The 24,338-nt window shown below is 37.6% G+C and overlaps 1 protein-coding gene across 1 annotated transcript in view; it reads right to left on the bottom strand.

Annotated features, from left to right (window-relative positions):
* The window catches only part of DHX15 (DEAH (Asp-Glu-Ala-His) box helicase 15), a 55,416-nt gene that overhangs the window by 30,292 nt on the left and 786 nt on the right, over positions 1–24,338 (bottom strand). The window contains exons 2-5 of the mRNA XM_005877662.2: positions 24,242–24,249; positions 23,827–23,832; positions 18,169–18,605; positions 12,515–12,708 (exon numbers count right to left, since the gene is read on the bottom strand). Coding sequence (XP_005877724.1) covers positions 12,515–12,708; positions 18,169–18,605; positions 23,827–23,832; positions 24,242–24,249 — 645 coding nt within the window. The remainder of the gene's footprint in view (positions 1–12,514; positions 12,709–18,168; positions 18,606–23,826; positions 23,833–24,241; positions 24,250–24,338) is intronic.

The following is a 24,338-nucleotide window of genomic DNA, read 5'->3' as shown; positions in this document are numbered from 1 at the left end:
CAAAACTTCTGGAAAGAAAATCTCAGATTGCAAAAAGAAATACAAAGGGCTCATAAACACATGTAAAGATGCCCAATTTCATATAAAAGAAATGCAAATTAAAACAATGAGATCCCATTTTTCATTTCCACAATGACAAAAATAAAAGAAGTTCCACAGCACAATGTTGGCAAGGGTACAAAAACAGATGCCCATTTGCTCATTTTTTACTGGTCAGAGTAAGTAAAATCTCTATGGAGGGTAATCTGGCAACAGTTAATAAAATTCAAACACACCCTTTGGCTCAACCAATTTCATTTGTAATAAACTCATTTCAGTTATACAACAGTGCATGTGTGAAAAACAGCATACGTATAAGGTTGTAAGAGGTACTAAGGGCAGCAGCAATTTTTTTATATATATATTTTTTTATTGATTTCAGAGAGGAAAGGAGAGGGGGAGAGAGAGATAGAAACATTGTCCTGACCGATGTGCTCAATGGTTAGAGCATTGGCCCGCACACTGAAGGGTTGAGGGTTCCATCCCTGGACCTGGTCAGAGCTCATATGGGAAGCAACCAATCTATGTGTTTCTGTCTTTCTAAAAATCAATGCGAAAAATATCCTTGGGTGAGGATTAAAAAAAAAAATTGTTAATTAAATACTTGCATAAAACTCAAGTTTTCTGTATGGCATGAAGTACAGGGGTGGGCAAAAGCAGGTTTTAATAATCTATAATAATAAAAGCGTAATATGCTAATTAGACCGGACGTCCTTCCGGACATCCTTCCTTCCAGACAAAGCCTCAGTTGGATTACAGTGGGGCCTTGACTTATGAGTGTCCCGACTAACGAGTTTTTTGAGATACCAGCTGTCTCTCAGCCGATTTTTTGCACTGAGTTGATAGAGTAATTTGAGTTAATGAGCTCCTTAACGAGCTCGGTCTCGGAACGAATTAAACTCACTAATTATATTTGACATGAAGCAACAAACTTAACACAGGAAAACATTGTTGCATATCCTAAGTTGTATGCTTCAGAAAAGTTTAAAAAAGATGAATCTCACACACATAAAAACTATCAAATGGATGAGGGTAACTATAAAAGAGTGAAAGGAGTCTGGAATTCCAGAAAAGCAACACCTGTGTATTTTGCAAGTGTTTGAAGTTTATACTTCACTTTAAGAACTAGACTATTTTAGCTCAGCAGATGGTTGGACATCATTCCATGCACTGAGAGGTCACAAGTTTGATTCCTGATCAGGGCATACGTACAGGTTGCAGCTCAATCACCTGTAGGGGATGTGCAGCAGACAGCCAATTGATGTTCTGATTGCTATTTCTCTCATCTATGTTTTTATCTCTCTCTCCCTCTCCCTGCCTCTCTCTGAAATCAATAAAAACACATTATATATTTTTTTATTGATTTCAGAGAGGAAAGGAGAGGGGGAGAGAGAGATAGAAACATCAATGATGAGAGAGAATCATTGATTGGCTGCCTCCTGCATGCCCCACACTGGGGATCGAGCCCACAACCTGGGCCTGTGCCCTTGACCAGAATCAAATCTTGGACCCTTCAGTCCGCAGGCTGACGCTTTATCCACTGAACCAAACCAGCCAGGGCGGCAGCAGCAATTATTAATAACAAAAACTGCAAATTTGTGTATCCATCAATAGAATTAGTTAAATAAACTATGCAGCCATTTAAAAGAATGAGGCAACTTTATATTTATTGTTCTAGAACAATCCCTAAAATTCAATGTAAGTGAAAACAGCCGCCATTTTTATTTTTTTTAACAAGATTTTTAGAGAGGGAATTACTGTGAGCTACAAACATCCTCCTGCCCCCCAACCCAGCCTCAAAGACCTCCACCAGGACATGTGCCTCAACTGGGAATCAAACCTGCAACCTTTTGGTGCACAGGAGTTCACCCAACCAACTAAACCACACCGGCCAGGGCAGGAGTAGTATGTCTTGAAACAGCCCTGCTATAAACTCTGAAGTTAATTTTTTCTGAAAATCCTAGTTATGAAGTGCTATTCCAATACTGTTAAGATTTGGTTACCTTTCAAAGTATAGGTGTTACCCTGGATAACTAAATATTCAGATAAATCAAAACTGTTTTTAAATCATCTAAAACTTGCCTCAGCATGATGCAAAGAAATTCTCAGTATCTGCTTTAAAAAGTATATCTATACTAATAATAGAGGAATGTGCAAATTGTCCGGGATGCTGTCACAGTACCAGTAATGACCAAACAGCAGGCTGCATGGGGCAACCAAGCTAGCAGGGGCGGGGGCAGTTAGAGGCGATCAGGCAGGTGAGCAGTTAGGAGCCAGCGGTCCCAGATTGTGAGAGGGATGTCTGACTGCCGATTTAGGGCCTAAACCGGCAGTAGGACATCCCCCGAGGGGTCCTGGATGGAGAGGATTCAGGCTGGGCTGAGGGGAACCCTGCCCCATGCACCAATTTCATCAGGCTTCTAGTATTATAAATGACTGGCATTGTTTAATCTGAGTAATTAGGTTTACTGCCTTCCCTATTACCTAGGAAAGATTTACAAATACACATAGAGATTTGCATGGAGACATGAGGAATGTGGATGGAAAGGAATAACACATACAGTGGTTTAAGACATCCTTGTTGCATAAGTTCAAGTTCTCTAATGCTCCATTGTAAAATGAGAATATGGTGGCTAGTGTTAAACAAAACAATGTATATAAAGCACTTAGTATACCAACTGCCTGGCACTTGGAAAGTATTCAATATAGAATTCTGTACTACACTCTTAACTTTCACCTAATAAATTGAGATAACCTTACCCTCTATAAAACATACTGTAGTATTATAGCTACATTTCTATCCCTACCAGTTGTATTACAGTGGGGCCTTGACTTATGAGTGTCCCGACTAACGAGTTTTTTGAGATACCAGCTGTCTCTCAGCCGATTTTTTGCACTGAGTTGATAGAGTAATTTGAGTTAATGAGCTCCTTAACGAGCTCGGTCTCGGAACGAATTAAACTCACTAATTATATTTGACATGAAGCAACAAACTTAACACAGGAAAACATTGTTGCATATCCTAAGTTGTATGCTTCAGAAAAGTTTAAAAAAGATGAATCTCACACACATAAAAACTATCAAATGGATGAGGGTAACTATAAAAGAGTGAAAGGAGTCTGGAATTCCAGAAAAGCAACACCTGTGTATTTTGCAAGTGTTTGAAGTTTATACTTCACTTTAAGAACTAGACTATTTTAGCTCAGCAGATGGTTGGACATCATTCCATGCACTGAGAGGTCACAAGTTTGATTCCTGATCAGGGCATACGTACAGGTTGCAGCTCAATCACCTGTAGGGGATGTGCAGCAGACAGCCAATTGATGTTCTGATTGCTATTTCTCTCATCTATGTTTTTATCTCTCTCTCCCTCTCCCTGCCTCTCTCTGAAATCAATAAAAACACATAAAATAGAACTAGACATCTTACTGTATAAAGGAACTCCAAACAAAGGCCCCACATTCAGGAAATGGCATTGGTCCTACATCAATAGATTGATAAAAAGAAAAAAGAAAATATTTGAGGTTTGTATAAATTTCCTATTTACCACTAAGGTTTTAGGTTAAGCCACTGCAATCCATGGAGTCAAATCACGAGTGCCTCTATTAAAGAAAAGCCACCCACATTAAAATGCCTACACAAATAGGTTTGCATTTCGTAATTTCTTCGAAGTTTTAATAGATTAAGACTTCTGAAAAAGACTATGACCAAAGCAGAATAAATAATTACACCTATCAGTAAAATACTTTTTGAATGACAACAGTAAGAAACAGAAGAACGACAAAGCTAAAACAGCTTTCACTTATCAGGAACTATTTTAGAAGACAGACTTCGTATAGTACAATGAATTTTAAAACACAGCTCCCTTCACTACTAAATATGGTAAAACTAAGCACCCTAACCATCCTTCCTTCACAATGTCAACAAATGGTTGATTACCAAAAAAAGAAAACAATTTCAAACATGGTCACAGTGACCATATTATACTTATTCAGTAACTACAGATAAAAGTTATCAAATTATCTTCCTTCATTCAAAACAATTTCTTCCAATGTTACTTCTGTACGGCCACAGGTACCAAAAAAATTGATTATCTAAGTATACATGTCAGCTTAAAATGAAGTTATCTAGCTATTTTTGGATTTAAAATGGCTAACACTATATACCTGCTGTGGTGGTAGAGCACTATATTTCTCAATTATATAGGTCTATGAAGTTAGGACAATTTCACAAACCTGGTCCATGTGAATACAGCAGTTTTAAAAAACAAGACCTTTGTCGTTCAATATTAAGATTTCAAGGATGCTTATGTATAATCCTCCAGCACAATCTGAGTTTAGATTGCTGTATAACCTTAAGATGTATGTAGTCATGCACTGTGTAAAAATGTTAACAGACCACACATACCACATAACCTAGGTGTGTAGTAGGCTATACCATCACAGTCAAGAGAATAAACTACTTTCTTGGGTATAAACAGGTTATTTAAGGTACAAAGAAAATGCATTCAATTTGTTAAACGATAGCCTATTTCCAGAGAAGAATAACTATGTTCAGCGCCCTTAAAGATTCAAAGCAATTTATATTAGTTTCCCATACTCAACATGTGATACCACAGGACTAGCTTGAGGTAGTTCAGACTTTCAATTATGTATCATGCTACATTCCTTTTCAAGATGTCATCTTTGAAAAGCTGGACTTTTGACAGTTGCTATGATTAAAAAGCAAGTACAGCTGCCCAGCTGGTATGTCTCAGTGGCTGACTGTGACTCATGAACCAAGAGGTCATGGGTTAGATTCCCTGTCAGGGTACATGCCCAGGTTGTGGGCTGGATCCCCAGTAGGGGGCATGCAGGAAGCAGCCGATTTAATGATTCTCTCTTATCACTGATATTTCTATCCCTCTCTCCCTCTCCCTTTCTCTTTCTGAAATCACTAAGAACATATTAAGAAAAAAATTGTATTAGATCCAATCATACTATACCGTCTGGGTGTTACCACTCCCGAGCTATGGGAAATCACTAAAGAGTGACAGGATCTTTAAAGAGGGTCATATTTGTGTTTTTAAAAGATCATTTTGGCTCCTGGGTTGAGGATGAATTGGAAGGGGCAAGAGATATATGCTGTGGTGGTATTTCCTCTCTGAAATCTAAATTTAAAAAAAATTTTTTAATTAAAAAGAGAAGTGCAGCTAGCCCTCGAGCAACATAGTTTTGAACTGCATAGATCCACTTATACAGGTTTTTCTCAATAAATTCCTGCACTACTTTCCATCTGAGATTGGGAGTCCACGGATGCAGAAGACCAACAATATACAGTGATCTACACCATTTGTTGCTATCTGTGGGGGATGGTGGTCCGGGAACCAATCCCCTGTGGATACCTAGGAACAACTCAAGTTTTTGACATGGGCATGACAGACCAGCACCCCTAACCCCCGTGTTGTTCAAGGGTCAACTGTATGAGACAAAAATCAGTACAGAAAATAAAGGTGGCAGTGCCCAATCTGAGTCCAACATTTAAGAAATTGCAGTGTTCCACTGGCACAGACATCACATTAGTAAATAATGGTGGTTAAGAATGAAATTAAAATATTGGGGTTTTCTTCTTTCAACTTATGTTTGGTATTTGTTTAAAGTGCTATTAAGTTGTTAGAATATACATACTTAAGTTGTTAGGACTGAGCTACTAAATAAATAGAATTCTGAATTATTTCTTTAGACCTAGGGTACTATGAAAAAAATTACTGACATTAAGCATACTATAAACCAAGGCAGCATGGAAACTTCTACCCTATTTAAAACCTAATCTTGCCCTAGCCGGTTTGGTTCAGTGGATAGTGTCGGCCTGCAGACTGAAGAGTCCCGGGTTCGATTCCAGCCAAGGACACATGCCTGGGTTGTGGGTTCAATCCCCAGTGTGTGTGTGTTTGGGGGGGTGTATAGGAGTCAGCCAATCGACGATTCTCTCGCATCATGGATGTTTCTCTCTCTCTCCCTCTCCCTTCCTCTCTGAAATCAATAAAGCAATAGATTAAAAACTAAATAAATAAAACCTAATCTTGCTATCAAAGTCTCAATGCCTCCTCCAATGCATGTGACATTCAAACTACCTCTTAAATGCTTCACAGCTTACCTCCCCAACCAAGGCAAAGCGCCAGTGACACTAGTAACAGTTTCTTTATATACTTAATGTTCTTTTCATTGGTAAAGGATAAACTAAGATTTACTAGTACAGTAGGGCCTTGACTTACGAGTTTAATTCGTTCTGAGACCGAGCTCGTTAAGGAGCTCATTAACTCAAATTACTCTATCAACTCAATGCAAAAAATCGGCCGAGAGACAGCTGGTATCTCAAAAACTCGTTAGTCGGGACACTCGTAAGTCAAGGCCCCACTGTACATAGGTTCAAGTTCAATGACATATTCCTAGGAAAACATTACAGTATGAGGCAACACTAATCTTACTATAGGAATGAGAACTTACTTACAATGAGAACAAACTAGTAGATGTAAACAGTCACATGGAAAGGCAACATATATTATTTTGAATAAATTGAAATCTACAATGTTTTAATGCATTCCTAATACAACAAAAAATGTTCAAAAAGAAAGTAGACAAAATACCAAACCACATTTGTAGTTTGTATCACCTCATGATTCTTAGTCAAAGTGCTTAACATTAGCAGTCAAAGCACACAGCTTTATTTCTGTAAACAATTAAAATACATTCAGGCCCTAGCTTGTTTGGCTCAGTGGATAGAATGTCGGCCTATGGACTGAAGGGTCCTGGGTTCGATTCTGGTCAAGGGCATTTACCTCCGTTGCAGGCTCCTTCCCGGCCCTGGTTGGGGCACATGCAGGAGGCAACCAATTGATGTGTCTCTCTCACATCGATGTTTCCCTCTCTGTGTCTCTCCCTCCCTTCCACTCTCTAAGTATCAATGGAAAAATATCCTTGGGTAAGGATTAACACAACAACAAACAAACAAATAAATAAATAAATATAAAGATGTTTTTAGAAATAGAATTTTTAAAATTCTATGTATTTCAGAGTTAGAAGAACAGAAAAAAATTTTTTCTCCCAAAACACACTATCCAGCCCTGGCTGGTTTGCTCTAGAGGGAGGACAGTGATTACCACCCAATCCCTTTCTAAATATCCAGTAAAACTACCTTTAACTTCAGTGCTATACTTAAATTAAAACAAAGCCTACTTGCCGAAACCGGTTTGGCTCAGTGGATAGAGCATCGGCCTGCGGACTGAGGGGTCCCAGGTTCGATTCCGGTCAAGGGCATGTACCTGGGTTGCGGGCACATCCCCAGTAGGAGATGTGCAGGAGGCAGCTGATCGGTTTCTCTCTCATCGATGTTTCTAACTCTCTATCCCTCTCCCTACCTCTCTGTAAAAAATCAATAAAATATATTTAAAAAAAAAACAAAGCCTACCACTAATTAACAGATGCTCAATAAATTAGCTTAAAATTAATCCTATGTAATAAAGAGGTGATATGCAAATTGACCGCCAAGCCCTCGCACAAGATGGCCGGCAGGGGAGGGCAGTTCACTAAGGACTTCACTAAGTTGGTTTAATAAACCTCTTTCTAATAAACTGGGATAACTAAGTTAACGGGTAATAAGATCTAATAACTTCTCACAACGGAAATCTACCATCATCAGCAGCAGCAGAGTAGCAATGTTGTCTTAGCACTTGCTGGGTGACAGGTATTACTTTAAGGGCTGTACAGAAATTAACATATTTGATCTCAGAACAACCCTGTAAAATAATTACTAGCTCCATGTTCCGAAAAAGCACTAAGCACAGGGAAGTTCATTAATGTGGCCAAGATCACAGCTAATAAGTGGCAGAGCTGGCACACAATCAGGCACTGATTCTGAAGCCTGTGTTCTAGGATCTATTTCCTTTTGATTCTCTCCTTAAGCCATCTATTCTAAAATGAGATTACTGTAATCTCTACATAGGCCATATGCAGTTGGTGCTTCAAACTGTTGTTTCCAGGGGCCCCAAAGAATCTGCTGTTAATATCTGATAATCTGCTGTTAATATCTGATAATCCTCCCCAATGTCAACCTTAAAGGTTCTGTACCAGCCAGCCCCTTATTGTAGCAGTGTTGCCCTGGGCTCTTATTTTGACTCAATATTAGACCTAGAACCTAAAACTTATGTATTGTGTCCCAAACATTGAAGAAACTATCTTTGAACCCTTATTTTTAAATTCCTTTCATCTTCTTGCCTAGATTGGCTTTTGGAGATTAAAAAATTCTACAAGTTTCGAATCCATATTGTATGAGTAGTATTTCTTTGGCTGATCTGTTCAAAACTTCTATCCCTCAAGTTTTACAAGGGACTCATCACACCTTGAAACCCAAGACTATTCTTTTCTCACTGTCAATTATAAATTTCAACCATGTCTTACCTTTAACGTTTCTTGATTATCTAGAAGCTTGTCCTGAAGTTATATATAAAAACATGTGTCCTCCGAGAGAGATACAGCACATCTGCTTCATAAACATTTACCCCAGATCAGGTCCTTAGCCTTGTGACAGATTCCAAAATTGAAATGAATCTGATACCCAAAAGCAAAAACTTCAAAATAAAAGGCAAATTATGTATACCAAATCACCCTACCATACCCTCTCCAAGAGATGTTTCAACAAATTAGGGAAAATGTCTTTCCATGAAAAATCTACCCCTTTTTCATGATTATGCTGCAAAGACTCCCAGTCTATTATTTTGAACTGGCAAATTTCACAGTTACCCCTTCTATTCTCAAGATTTTTTTTTAAAAAGGTTTCTTTGTGCAAAGCAAGTACACAGATACAGACACAATCTCTGTTCCCAAAGAATTATACTCCAAGAGGGAGAGGCCAGTCTGTGATCACCATACTGTCTAAAAGCAGTCTATAATATCTCAAAAGAGATCTGGCATGGAGTGCTGACTTATACAAACCAGTTGGATACTTAAAATATACAAAATAGCCTTCTCAAATAAAAAGGTTATTTTCCCCTACCCCCCCCCAAAATAGTTTTTTTTTAAAATACTGTTCTATCAACCTAGAAAGCTCTTTCTGAACCCTGTAACACAACCCCTACTCTAGCAAACCATTACTTTCAATTCTCCTTCTCTTCCCCAACCTAAATTGTGCTCTCAAATCATTATTTCATATGAATCCCAATGTTTTCTTTCAGACACCTAATCACAATTTAAAATTTTACATTTACTTTTTATTTGCTTTATGGAGACAGAAACCAGATTTACTTTTTATTGTACCTAGCACCGCCTGACATACAGGAGATACTCAGTATTAACTGACTAAATGACTAAGTAAATTACAGGGTTCCCTCAAGATCAAAAAGAGGGCAGTAATTTTAAAGCCAGGTAAAAAAATAAAAAAGGCAGCATCACCTAAAATAACAGTGAAATTAACTATTAAATTAACAACTTCAAATATTGTGATGTTTTCCAGAAGGTTCAAGACTATCAAACTTATTTTATTCCCTAAAGAATTATCAGCTCCCTCAAAAAAAAAAAGAATATCTTAAAAACTGTCATAACTGCAACTACAAAGTGCTTCTTAAAATCCACTGCAAAAGTCTATCAACCTCTTCTTCCATTAAAATAAATTAAGGTATTTTTATCTGACTAGTCTCAAATTTGGCTATCTTTCTCTGACAGGTCTTGCTCTTCTTTGGCTACCTCACTGGGTTTTCTGTATGTTTCATAATTTCCAAGTTGGCAAAAGAAACACTTCAGAAAAAAAAAAAAGATGAGAGCAGACAAGTACATATACAAATGAAATGTAAAAACCATTTAGCAGTGGTGATTTTGCAAACTAACTTGCCTGTGGGGAAGGGATAGCTATTTAAGGCTACTCTAACACAGTGTGCGCTAATTTATCCTAGAACCAATCCTCTGAAAATGACACAATATTAGACCTAGAACCTAAAATTTTTGTATAGTGTCCCAAACACTGAAGAAACTATCTTTGGACCCTTAATCTGTATAGAGATGACTTAAAGAGAAACTAATTTAGCTAAAGTACTCTCAAACAAACTTATACAAATAGTACTTATCATCAAACATGAATCGAAAAAAGATAATGGTTAAATTCTGAGTCCGTCAGGCAGAAACTTCAGAAGTCAGCCCTCCTTTGGTAAAAAAAATTTAAAGGCTTCACATAAATATTTAAAACCTATATATGAAAATAGCTAATGGAAGGTATTGATAGTTATCTGATGTATTCACTCTTCCTACCTAATTATGTAGCCAATCTTCATTTAGTTAAGGCTTTAACTGTTTTTAACATCTATGTTCTCAAGATGAGTTGATAGATGACAATACAAAATATATCTAGGGATTCATAAACACTATTTTTGATGGATCATTACCATTAGTCAAAACTACCACTAGACCAGTACTATTAAACAGGATTTAACATCACTTAAAGGCATTACACTAAGTTAGCTTCTAGCTCTTCAGAAGATTTGAAAAGAGATCCCAATAACCTTACCCCGTCCGGAGTAAATTTTTTTTTTAAAAGTTTAGTTTTACCCTCTGGAAACCATTCCATTAAAAAAATAATCACAATGCCAAAAACACCTTCATTTGGAGCTATCAAGTCTGTTACTTGTTAATCTAGTAATAGAACCAGATTCTTTCACAAGCATACATCTTTTGAAAGCCCACCACTTCCTACACACACATACACTCTCTCTCTCTCTCTTTCTCTCTCTGTCCCAATACTGCATATAACTTTCTCATCTCCCATTTTCCAAATTCTGTTTTCCCTGCTCCACTGTGGCTTACCAAGAAAAGTCCAATGCATAGTGAAGCAAATGTCAGAGTATTCCTCCTAAAAATGAGTAAAAGCTGCCCTTTATTATCTACAAGTCCTTGACATTATCACATTTTTAAGTAATATAAAACCACAGCCTGTGATTATCACTAAACTAAAAGGTTTATTCAATGAAGGTTTAGGTCATAGACAAACTGATTTAAGTAAACAGAAGTTCAACTGCTATTAAAATGATACCAAATTTATTAATCTCAAGTTCTAATAAAATAAAAAATATATATCAAAGAAACTAGCTGGGTATTTTAAGAAAAAAAATATAAGTTGTGATATGTTACTATATTTTAAAACCTTATCTTTGAGAGACATACACAGAAATATTTACAGATGAAATAGTATGATGTCTAGGATTTGCTTCAAATTATGAGATAGGAAAGGATTGGAATATGCATAAAACAGGACTGGCCATGATTAAAGATTCATGATAAATACACTGAAGTTCATTACACTATCCTACTTTTGCATACATTAAAAAATTTATGTGATATATATCGTTCCCTCCCATAACATTGTAGATATTTCTGCCATCAAAGACTCACGTTAATGCCCATATAATGTGTTCCAAAATTGTCTTTTATAAACAACCTCTAGGGGAAGATTGCATGGTGACAAATCATTTTTAGAAAATGATTTAAATGTCAAATATATACAGAATAAACAGAGCAATACAGGGGAAAGATTTTTCAAAAGAATTACCATCAAGCAACATATATCACAACTTATGCAGAATGCAAGTAAGAGGAAAGCAAAATGTTAAGCTAAATAAAATGTTAGAAAACTCAATATGGAAGTCAATCATGTACCATGCAATAATGAAGAGGAATGAGGACTTTGAGGAGACTCCAAGAGTGTATTACAGAACAAAAGATTTCTCCCTTTAGTTCATAACATGTTTGGTAATAGCTGTATAATTAACATTAAAAGCCCTCTCCCCTAAATAAATCATATTCCATCCCACATCATTCTTTCTAAAAGTAACTGTCCTTTACTAAGGTATGTCTATTTTTCTATCACATTTAAATGATACAAAATTTCACCTAAAATTCGGCACCAACTAAAATTTAACCTTTGAACTTCAATGTCTACTGAACATGTATTACAACCAAGAAACAGAATCCTATATAATAAATGGGTAATATGCAAATTTACCACCACACCCTCGCACAAGATGGCTGCCCCCATGTGGTCACAAGGTGGCCGCCACAAGGTGGCTGGCAGGGGAAGGCGAATAGGCCAGCAGGGGAGGGCAGTTGGGGGCAATCGGGCCGGCAGGGGAGCAGTTAGGCGTCGATCAGGCTGGCAGGGGAGTAGTTAGGTGGTGATCAGGCTGGCAGGCAGAAGCGGTTAGGGGCAATCAGGCAGTCCCGGATTGTGAGAGCCAGCAGTCGGACATCCCCTGAGGGGTCCCAAATTGGAGAGGGTGCAGGCTGGGCTGAGGGACACTCCCCCACCCCGCATGAATTTCATGCACCGGGCCTCTAGTCTATAATAAAAATGCTATCTAGTAAGTCTAAGGTCTACTCTGGACTACTCTAAATTTGGGTGACTTGAGACTCCACCAGAAAACTCAGAGAAAGTGTCCATTTTTAAAGATAGTACTTACTTAAGAATGGTTTTTGCACTACTGCAGTCTTCAAATCGAATGGAGTAACCAACTTCCTGGCCCAACATCACATCCATTTCATCAGCAACTCTCTGAGCCACACTCATTGCAGCCACTCTCCTGGGTTGGGTACAGGCAACTCCTCTCTTGGGTCCTGGTAATGATCGCATGTACTCCACACACCACTGTGGAATCTATCAAATAATTTCACATTTAAATTAATTCTACTCTGCCTGCATATCAAGTATATTTAACATTAAGTACTTTACCACATTCGAATAACTGAACACAAAATTCAATTAGGCACACCACAAATTATTTTTTATGACTCAAACTTATAATAGTATGAGCACTCTAAGCCAAGGAAGGGTCATTTTACTAACACTGACATAACTGTACTCCTGAGTAGACTAGGTCCACTGAGGCTTTGCTGAATATGCTCTACAGCAGGGGTGGGGAACATGCGGCTCACAGCAGCACTAGGCCCTCGAAATCATTTGATCTGGCCCTGCCAAGGTATTAGGGGTGAGTTAATTACATGTTTGACCAAATATAGCAAGCTAACTTTTAAGCTGATAATTTTGTATGGCCTAAGGATGATGTTATAAATATCCAAATGGCCCTAGGCAGAAAAAAGGTTTCCCACCCCTGCTGTACAATATCAACAGTTCCACCATTGACCATTTCTCTATTTACTGGGGGGAAAATCCAACTAAGGAAAAACTCTATAACAAAGGTTAGTTTCAAAAAAAGAAAAATCAAAGAAACTAACTTGAATTCCTATACAATTTGAGTTACAAAATGCAAGAAACTAGAAATCACATCCACTTATAATTATATAGCTGTTATCTTTTAACTCAATTCAAAATTTGTTTCATAAGCCAGCAGAACCTAGGAGAGGTATGCAAAATGGCAACACCTTAGGTAACATACTAAAAGTCAATTTCAGTCACTGTCGAATAGAACAGGACCTAGAGAAGCAGCAGCAGCATTTCCCTGAAGAAGGGAGGGCAGCCAAGGGGAAAGGAAGAAAATCCAGCAAGCACAAGTTGGTTGACTGCCATGAACAGGGCATTTCCTGCCTATTTCATCATCAATAAAAGCTACTAGGTCTATAATTTCATGGTTCTTCACTCATTACTTGGAAAAAACAACAACACATGGGAAAACTCTAAGCACTTTTCTACATTAAATGGGAATCCACTGATCATACAAGGACATGATGGGTCTCCATCAAAGCTTTCAAAAACCCATCAGACTCTAATGCTAAAAAAAAAAAATGCATGTGGGAGGATTTTTTTGATATAGAATTTGTACAATAATACCTGAAGAATACTGATTGCTGTACTATTATTATGTTTTAGTTAGGTTACTTCTATAACTTTGGGATGTGTTGTTACTGACAAATAATATGAAAGAGGGAGGGGTGGTTACACTGCTTCTCTAGAAGCACAACAATGCATTTCTTTTTTAAAAAATATATATTTTTATTGATTTTAGAGAGGAAGGGAGAGGGAGACAGAGAGAAACATCAATGATGAGAATTATTGATCGGCTGCCTCCTGCACACCCCCTACTGGGGATCGGGCCCGTAACCCAGGCCTGTGTCCTTGAGTGGAATTGAATCCAGCACCCTTCAGTCCTCAGGCCGATGCTCTATCCACTGAGCCAAACAAGCCAGGGAAATATGTATCTTTAAAGGATTTTAAATGAATGAAAATACTGAACTACAAGAGAAGTGGCTCTCTGAGTCTGTAAACCCACAGGCCAAAAGGTTTAAGTGGTTTTCCTGCAAGGAGATAGATAGATAGATAGATAGATAGATAGATAGATAGACAGACAGACAGACAGACATAGAATCTCGCAGGAGCATCTGCCCCCTGGTAGTCATTGCACGTCATAGCTACCAGTCGGATGGTCGCTTAGCCTTTTATATATATAGATATAGATATATCTTCATTTCAGCAAGCCTCTCACAAACACAAAAAGCACTTCAGAAAGCCAAACAAAATGAAAAAAAAAAATTCACTGGTCAATTAAAGCTATTTAAAATTACTTCAAAATTCTCAAGGCAAGAATGCTCATAGATTTTTTAAATTCACCCCAGTGAAATGGATAGCTTACTCCCACTTAAAAATTAAAATATAAACAGTTTTGGCTAATTCAGCCATTTTAAACTTCTGATCTCAGAAACTCTTTATATTCTTAAAATAACTTAGGATGCCAAACAACTAATAGATTTATATATTAGGAAATTAAAATGAAATAGTTAAAATTCCTAATAAAAATTCACCCCACGTTAACATAAACATTTTCTATGAAAAATAACTACATCTTCCAAAGCAAAAAACGTCTAGCAAGAATAGATGTTTGACATTTTTGCTTATCTCTAACGTCTAGCTTAACAGAAGACAGCTGGATTCTTTTATCTGCTTCTATTTTGAATGTTCTGCAATACTTTTGTTTTGCGTGTTAAGTGTACAAATAAAATCCCAGGAACTTTGTAACAGCTTCAAGAACTTTCACGGGTTCCCAGACAATATTTGAAGAACCGCTAAGTTAATCCATCTATTCATATTTCTAATAGCATTGAGAAAGGAAGTAGGTCCTGAAATATGCAGGCTACTGGCTATTCACGCCAGGGTTCGGATGTTCTAAAACTATTCCTTTCTTTCAGCTCCTTCCTTCTTAAAAACAGATCCTCAACCCTCTAGTCTTCTTGTTTTATATATCATCTTGAGTGGTCTTACTCTTCTAACTTCTAATACTACCTATAATACATCAAATGTCAATCCTAACTCTTACCTAGTGGTCATTTCCACCTGAAGAATATTTTATTGGTATCCCAAATTAAACAAGTTTAAAACCAAAACTATTTCACCTTCCTCCAAATATTTCTTAATTCCTCCCAGGCCCCCTACTTAATAAAAAGTTACAACTTAATTCCTAGCTATCATTAATTCTCCACTCTACTACCCCATACAGAGTCCAAATTTTTTTTAACCTCCTGCACAGTCTGTCATCAACCTTCTTACCAGACAGGACATTTTGTAAAAATCCTTGTCATTCCCCTCCAATTATAAAGCTCTGATGGATATGTAGTACTTTCAATAATAAAGATGGATGGATGGATGAATAGATGGATGAATGAATGGATGGATGGATGGATGGAAGGAAGGAAGGAAGGAAGGAAGGAAGAAAAGCTGATGGCTCCTCAATCTACAGCAAGATATATTAAGGCTCAACCTACTGCTCCAGTTTCACCAACCCCACCCCACTCTAAACATCCTACACTCTGTCCAGGGCATACAATGCTTTCCATTCTCTAAACCTATGCCCTTGCTCATACTGTCCCTTAGCTGAACTAGCTTTAGTTTCTTATATATGGGAACCACATGTGCATATTGGATTGCAATGTAAATGTCTTTATTGAGTCTCAATCAAGTTAGTCATTATTTAAATGTGTTTGGAGAATTTCATTTTTCTGCTAGGCACAATAAGATAAACAAAAAATGGCTGACTACTCTTAATGGTTTTGAGTTTACTAAGAGTATACCAAAGAGCATTTGGGTGAAATTCATTATTTAACTGTTCAGTTTCCCCTCAAATTCCTCAAATGCCCTGCAATCCTCAGTATCCAAATATTTTAAATCTCTAAACAAACAAAAAAATTAATCGAAATAATCATAAACCTGTTTTGAGTTGACAGGACCTTTCTCTACACTGCTAAAGAAACTCATCTAAACACACACACACACACACACACACACAACCACCAGAAACTCATCTTTGAAATAAAATTTAACCATAAAAGACCACAGAATAGCAGTATGAAATAAATGCAACTCTGGCTGTGAGACAAAGGGAAAAAGTTAAATATTGAGTTCATCTAAATCTACTATGTAACCCAGGGAAATCCACTAAACCTAATATTCTCATAAATCTAAGCCTCATTTTGCTCATCTATAAAATGGTGATTAACAACCTCCTTGCAGAAATGTTGAAAAACTTAAGTAATACACACCAAGTACACAGTGCCTGGCTTTAACTAATTAAATGGGAGCTGTTAATACTATGCAAATGAGATAAGCTAGATGTATTAAAAATACTATATTAATAAGTTTTAGAGTTGTATCTTTTCATGTATTTAATTCTTTAAATTTCTATCAGATGATAAAAATAAACCAACAGTTTCAGTTCCTAATATCAACACTAAGTTTTCCTTCATTTAAAAAGAAAAATCACTATGGCCCAGTGGTTCAATCTTCCTAACGCCGCGACCCTTTAATACAGTTCCTCATGTTGTGGTGACCCCCAAACATAAAATTATTTTCGTTGCTACTTCATAACTGTAATTTTGCTACTGTTATGAATCGTAATGTAAATATCTGATATGCAGGATGTATTTAGGCAATCCCTGTGAAAGGGTTGTTTGACCCCCAAAGGGGTCGCGACCCACAGGTTGAGAACCGCTGGCTTAGACTTTAATAAAAGCTTCCTACTTTAATTGCTATTGTGGCCTTCAAAATGCCTCCATGAAATACTCAAACTGATATATTTGTGGCATATGTAATTTAAAATAAGGATAACTTGTATATGCAGTATGCTTAAATATAAACATGTATCATCATAGGTAAAACAGGCCAGTAGGAAACACAACATATTAATAATTGTAAGTAATCATTAAATTCATTTCAACACTTCCCTGAATTTTCCAAATTTTCTACAATGGCCAGGAATTACAAGTTGAAATTTTTAATTGATGGATCAGGTTAGAATCTATGAAAATATGGTTAACCTCAATCTTAGCAAGAAAATGTGAATTAAAATCATACTAAAACACCATGTTCCACCTATCAGATTCAAGTTCAGTAGAACAAGCAAATGGTTTCCCACATATGCTGTCATGCATGTTCATGGAAAGGTAAACTGATATGTTATCTATTGAAAGCTATTTGGTTTTATGTATCACAATTACACAAATAATCCGCTGACCCAGCATTCCCATTTCTGGGATTTATCCTACAGATAATACTTGCTCATACAAAACAACCATTAGAGCAGCCTAGATATCAATAACATGGATCCAGCAAAAAAAATGGCTCACCCATGTTTGAAAATGTCCTGGATATATTACTAACAAGACACTAATTAAGTGTTTAGCTGTGTGTGTGTGTATGTAGGGGGGTATCTAGGTGGATGGAGGTCAGGAGTAAAGAGACTTTAACTTTAGCTCTTCCATTTTACAAATAAATCAATGCAAAGAAACAAGCAAGAATGACAAAAGTGGAAACCATTTCAAAGGTTCAGATTTCTTCACCCAAGCACTAGAAAATAAACCTTAATCCCAAATTTGTACTACCCCAGAGTCAAAGTGGGAGGGAAAACACCACTCTGCCATCCTTAATGGTAACAAAACCAGAAAACAAAAACAAAACAGCACTGCTATTTCCCCCTACAGATTCAGGAAAACAGGTACTCCCTACTGGATTCCCACTCTGAAAGTCACTAAAAAGTATGAAACACCAAAGCAGCCATTTTTCAAGATACCCTACCAGGCAGCAGACAATGAGAATGACCAAAAGGATCAAATAAACATCATTTAATAAACTTAAACATTAATAAAACTTGTAGCATGATATACAGTAACTCACCTGTGTTGTTTTACCAGACCCAGTTTCACCAACCAGTACAAAGGACTGATGTCTAACCAGAATATCTGTAAACCTATCCTTGTATTCCCAAACAGGGAGCTGAAGCCGTTTCTTTAAAATATCATAGTATCGAGGAGTATGGGGCAAATTGGTAAACGGATTAATGCACTGTGGAAGTGATGTGTGTCCTGCATGTCCGGTGTGTGTTGAATGTGCTGAGTGGGTTGAATGTGTTGAATGTGCTGAGTGGGTTGAGTGAGCTGAATGGGAAGCTTTTAGAGGTGGTAATCCAGCACTGATAAGCATAGCATTAGTGGAAGCTCGCAATTCCTTCTCTTTTTCTTTCTCCCTCTCCCGCTCTCTATCTCCTCTATCACGTTCTCGGTCCCGATCTTTAGACCGATCTTCCCGATCCCGGTCACGATCTCGATCCTTCCTAAAGAAAAGAAAGAAAAAAATTTAGAATTCACATTCTGAATTTTATGCAAAATTTATGTTCACAGCACTGTTATATTCACAAAGTAAATGTGCAACAACCAAATAAATACACTGATATAAAACTCGAATTACATAAGTACCAGAATAAAAAAGAACTTATAACCAATGTATAAACATCCTTCCACCTTTCTTGATGACACCTTAAATCCTGTTAAGGGACAGTCTCTTCACAACCTTTAGCCATCAGATAACACAAGAACTCAGTCTTCTGCAGGTAAAATAAAATCCCTTTCTAGGTAGAAGTTCAATACTGAGGGCAGGGGTGGGGAAAAGGTAGAAGCAAATCAGGTAAAAAAAAGAAAAAGATAAAAAGAAAGGATGATATCACAAACTCCCAGAGTCTTCTTCAAGTATGTAAAAAGGTATTTTTTGCACTTAACATTATGTTCAAAATTTAGCAAGAATACTGCTTGTAGACACAAAGACAATTCCACTTCACATTATAGTAATGTAAGTATGAGTTCTACTTCTCAGCATTTTCCCAATTTTGTTCAATAAGCATACATTGCCGTATAAGAAAAATTAAAATTAAAACACTTTTTATTCTTGTTTCATTTACTCTTGCATGATATCCCTAAAGCAATAGTAAAACATTGGAAGTACTTTGTAAACCTATGTACACTACTACATTATTTAAAATTGTACAGATGTGCACTATATGAAACTAGGCCAATTTTAAATAGTCAATTCTAATATCTACTTCCAGTTACTACAGAGGATCCCTAACACAGTAATTTAGAAATAATCTATGCTTATTCATTCTACAAATCCAGTTTACTTCAGACCAAGTCCTATGGCAGACAAACTTGCCACAGGTGTTTGGTCCTAGACTTCAAACAGACAACATGGAGCTATGACACAAGCCACTAGATATGTCACTGCTCCTTATTCATAACACACAAGACATAGAAATTTCCTACACCCTGATTGTCAGAAGCAGAGTGGAAGACCATTAATTCTCTGTAACAGCACATCAGCTGGGCAACAGTAACGCCCGTTCCCCCCCCCACGCCCCGCCCCCCGTAGAATACAGCTAAAATGCTAAACCCAAGAGGAAGGATGGTTCCCCAATTACAGAAATAAACTAACCAATTTGATCTCGTCCTTCCCAAATATATAAAAACTAGAGGCCCAATGCACAAATTCATGCACAGGTGGGGTCAAACTGGGGGGAGGGGATGCGGGAGGTTGCCACCCCCGAATTGGGCCGGTTCACTGGCGGCAATGGGCATCATAGCAACGGTGGTTCGGGCGTTCCCATCACTGGCTTTTTATATATATATATATATATATTCTATTCCATGGGAATTTATTTATATTCACATACATATATCCCAATGCACACCACAGGACATATAACCTGGGATGAAAGTCTCTCATCCCATCTGGCACAAAAAGGAATTCAAAGGAAATCTTAATAAACATACAAGATGAAGTATCAATTCAAATCTTGAGCTTCCTAGCCTATCTTTGAAACATCCCATTAGTTATCCTTTCATTGCTTCTCTCATTCTGCCCCTGGTCTAAGGTGCTCATTTATATTGCCCCCAAAATGTGAATGAGGAACAGTTTATAATAGAAACGTGCCCAGCAAAATGAGAAGCACTGTAGCCACAAATGGTCCAAAGACTGGATATCTTTAAAAATCACAGAACATAAAAGAATCTTTAAAGAACAACTGATCTAAGTAAAAACAATTCACATTTGTAGCACTCCAAAGGTCGCTGGGGGGGGGGGTTGGGGGTGGTGGTGCTACAATATAAAGTTTAATTAACATCTTTCTCCTATATCTCTAGCACAGCACCAAGCACTTAACATATGGACCTGACCTTTCAAGGTTATAAAATATGGGAGCAGAGAGTGATGGACAAAGTAAATCATATTATCACCTTGCTTTTTGTTACAGTAATATCTATGCTAACAAAGATGTTTTTAAAGGACCTATTAAGCACAAAATGCATTCTGAAGGCACAAAGATGAAATGAAATGGGGGTAACTGGGATATAAAAGTAAAAGAAGCACTGAGCTGCAGAAGGCAAATTAAATCATCTCAAAATGTTGCTTATGATTCAAACTGTTGACCGTCAACGGGGAAGGAAAAATAAAAACTAAATGTCAGTTGAGGGTTCAAAGCCACTGCTTCATAAGTATGTGTAGACTTGCTCGCATGCAACTTTTATTTTAATTAGGCACTTTTTTTGTTGTTAATCCTCACATGAGGATGTTTTTCCACTGATTTTTTTAGAGAGAGTGGAAGACAGAGACATATTGATGTGAGAGAAACACACTGATTGGTTGCCTCCCACACGAGCCAACCAGGGCCCCAGTGGGGAGAAGCCTGCAACCAAACCACATGCCCTTGATGGGAATAGAACCTGGGACCCTTTGGTCCACTAGCTGATGCTCTATCCACTGAGCCAACATGGCTAGACCAAATTAGGCTCTTTTATTATAAAGGAGTTTCATTGTTATGAAGATATACTAGTTGAGGTATAATGCTTTAAAACTATCAAAACAGTGCTTTATAATCACTTAGCCACAATACTGGCAAGGGGAAAATATGAGTTGTTGAACAGGTGGTTCTGTACTCTCTCGGTTCAATCCTAGCTCAGCACTTAGGCTAACTAGATGACCAGTTATTTATTTCCTCCTTTTTAAAAAGTGGTTACTCATATGCCCTGTGGGGTATTTCAGGAATTAAATGAAATACTGCTTATCATTCAAGGTGTTTTTTTTTTAAAATTTACAATAACATGTTAAAATTCCACATGGAATAACAGGTACTAGAATACTGCTAATGGAGATATGAACTAGTAATCAAAATGAGAATTATTTTACACAAGCATTGCTTTTTTAATATGGTAATCTCCCTTCCAGGAACTTCTCTTAAGGATGTAAGTGTGCAAATATGTACACGTAGGATGTTCACCATACTTTTCATTTACAAAATGATAGACTGGAAAATTACCAAAGCATCAAAGAACAGGAAATTGGTTAAGCAAATTATGACACACCTTCACGAGTGGAATACTATGCAGCCAATGAAAAGGTTAATGTAGTCCTATTCTGTAGTTTGACATATTTCCAAGTAAATAAAAACATATATTGAAACATCCCACTGATATTAAATATTATAATTCATATTTATGAACAAATATTCAGAAATCTTTTTAAAAAGTTCATCAAAGGATTAAAAACATGAAAATTTCATGGCATTCTTTGCCTTTTTGTTTATATCTTCATGTATGGAGCAAGTTAATCTCACCTACATCAGATTGTAGTGATTGTTGCTTTTATATATAAAACATCTAGAATAGTTTCGACAAAACAGTATGTACTCTACAGATATTATTAGCATATTTGTTCCACATTTCAACAATTAACAGAAACGGCTCTCATCAGGAATATCGAAAACTAACATCAAAGTGAAAAATGTCCCTATTTTCAAAAAATTTCCCCCATACTTCAACAGTAGGTTGTCTTTTCGGTTAGTATATGTATGAATTTGTGGGACGATGGGGGAAAAAATGAGGTCAGTTTATATCATAAACCTTTAACTTATCCACCTGACCCCAAAATTAAAATATATCAGGAATAAATAAAACTATACAGGATGGAGAAAAAGTAGGTTTACAGTTTTTTGTATGGAAAATAATACAATAATTAATAAATAATACAAGAATAAACTGTTTTGCATGTTCAAAGCTGTAAACCTACTTTTGCCCCATCCTGTATATAGTTTGGCAGCTTGAATCTGAGTGAAATCTCCCCTGAATCAATCACCTCCCCTTCTCAGTACTGGGGAAATGGTACAGCCATGTTTGGCAGTGTACCCTCTCAGATAAAACCACCTGCTAATACCAAGGCTTAAAAAAATAATCTGCAAGACTGCACGACAGTCAACAAAAGTGATTTTTTGGGGGGTTAATCCTCACTTAAAGACATTTTTTTCAATGATTTCTAGGGAGAGAGAAACATCCATGTGAGAGACACATTGATTGGTTGCCTCCCACATGCACTCCAAACAGAGCCAAGGATCGAGCCTGCAACAGACCAGAATCGAACCTGGGACTCTTCAGTCTGAGGGCTGATACTCCATACCTGCTCGGGCAAAAGTGACTTTTAAGTTATAAAATATACAGGGGGAAAAACCGAGCACTAACAAACGTGGTAAGCTCACTGCTAAAGAAAATTCGTTTTATGAAATGATATTCAGGTGACACAGAAATAACTATACAAATGTCTCTCCAAAATATCTCAGAACTTGGGCTTTATTACAGGTAGAAGTCATATAATAACCAAGGGAGTCAACCACAAGGTCACACCACCTTTGACCTAGGAAGATACCTGTTCTGCAAGAGAAAGGGAGCAAGCCATGTACAATGGGACCACTAATGTCAAGAAAAGCATTTTAATGGTGCACATACAGACAGCCATCAATTGCATCTGAGCCAGATGACAATTAATTTTGCTTCACAGGAACCAAAAACCAAGTGTTCCCCACTTTACTGATCCACATCATAAATGTCCCTAAAAGAGACTTTAATGAGTCTTAACTAGTCATTGTACGTGTGCTGTAATAGAAAAAGAGGCTAAGAATGAAAATAAACAATCAAGGATCTAAATCCAGCTGTGAACTGTGTAAATTTGCATAAGCCACCTTAACAACTCTGGGTCTCCCTTTCTCATCCCTGAAGTGGAGTTGACTGCACTCTCTTTTAAAATCACTTCCAATTCTAAACAGTCCATGACCAGCAGCTCTAACACTCTCAAGTTTTGTGTGTGTTTTTTGGGGGAGGGACAGACTAGAGAGAAAGACTAAAGTTTAACATTGTAAACTAAGAAATGTACACGGTTAAAATGCTACATACTTCTGCTTCCCGTATCCAATACAAGGGAGGGTGTCAAAACGTACACCCTTAACCTGCCCGGGCTGATACTCTAGACACGGCTTTGGATGAACAAAAACTCACAAAAGTTACACAGATGACCTGAAACAGTGATCTGAAACACATACACACAATTAAACCATAAAACTATGCAAAGCAGTTGGATACCCAGACTTCTGTGTTTTTGCTTGAATTATCCAAATAAATACCTTTACTTCAGGAACAAAAGCTCACGCTGAACAAGAAATGATTTTGATGCAACTGTTAAATTCATCGGTACCTTTCAAGGGGAAAGGAATCTGAAACACCACGAGTCTCTGTGGTATTTCGACTCTCAAACTCTCCACTGGCGATATTCTGCCAGAAATACCAAAAAACATTTTTTTTGCAAAGGGTCTTCTTGTTTCAAAAGAACGAAGGCGGGACGGGTGGAAATCAAAAAGAACTTATGGGCAAAAACGATGCCTTCTAGTTCCTATCCCAGGCATGCCCAACAGCCACTGTTTGGGCCAAGGCAGGAAATAAAGGAGATGGCGGGAGCGTGGGCAGAAAGCGGAAGTTTGCCTAGTGCCTACTTTGTACTGTTTGAATGGACGGAGGCACGCGTTCTCCCGCCAAAGTGTGAAAGCAGCGGCCCCGAACCACCAGCCTCCCTGCCCCTCGGGTCAACTCCACGTTTTCCCCTCTCCCCGCAGGCCCGCTCCTCTCCCTTCCCCCGCCGGCAAGCCTCACTCAACTCCCGCCACCCCCACACCAGCCACCAAGGACCCACGCGCGGGTCTC

This window comes from Myotis brandtii, unplaced genomic scaffold, assembly GCF_000412655.1.
Source record: "Myotis brandtii unplaced genomic scaffold, ASM41265v1 scaffold525, whole genome shotgun sequence".
Taxonomy (NCBI): domain Eukaryota; kingdom Metazoa; phylum Chordata; class Mammalia; order Chiroptera; family Vespertilionidae; genus Myotis; species Myotis brandtii.
The sequence above is the reverse complement of the archived record's forward strand: the minus strand, read 5'-3'. Positions and strand labels throughout refer to the sequence as shown.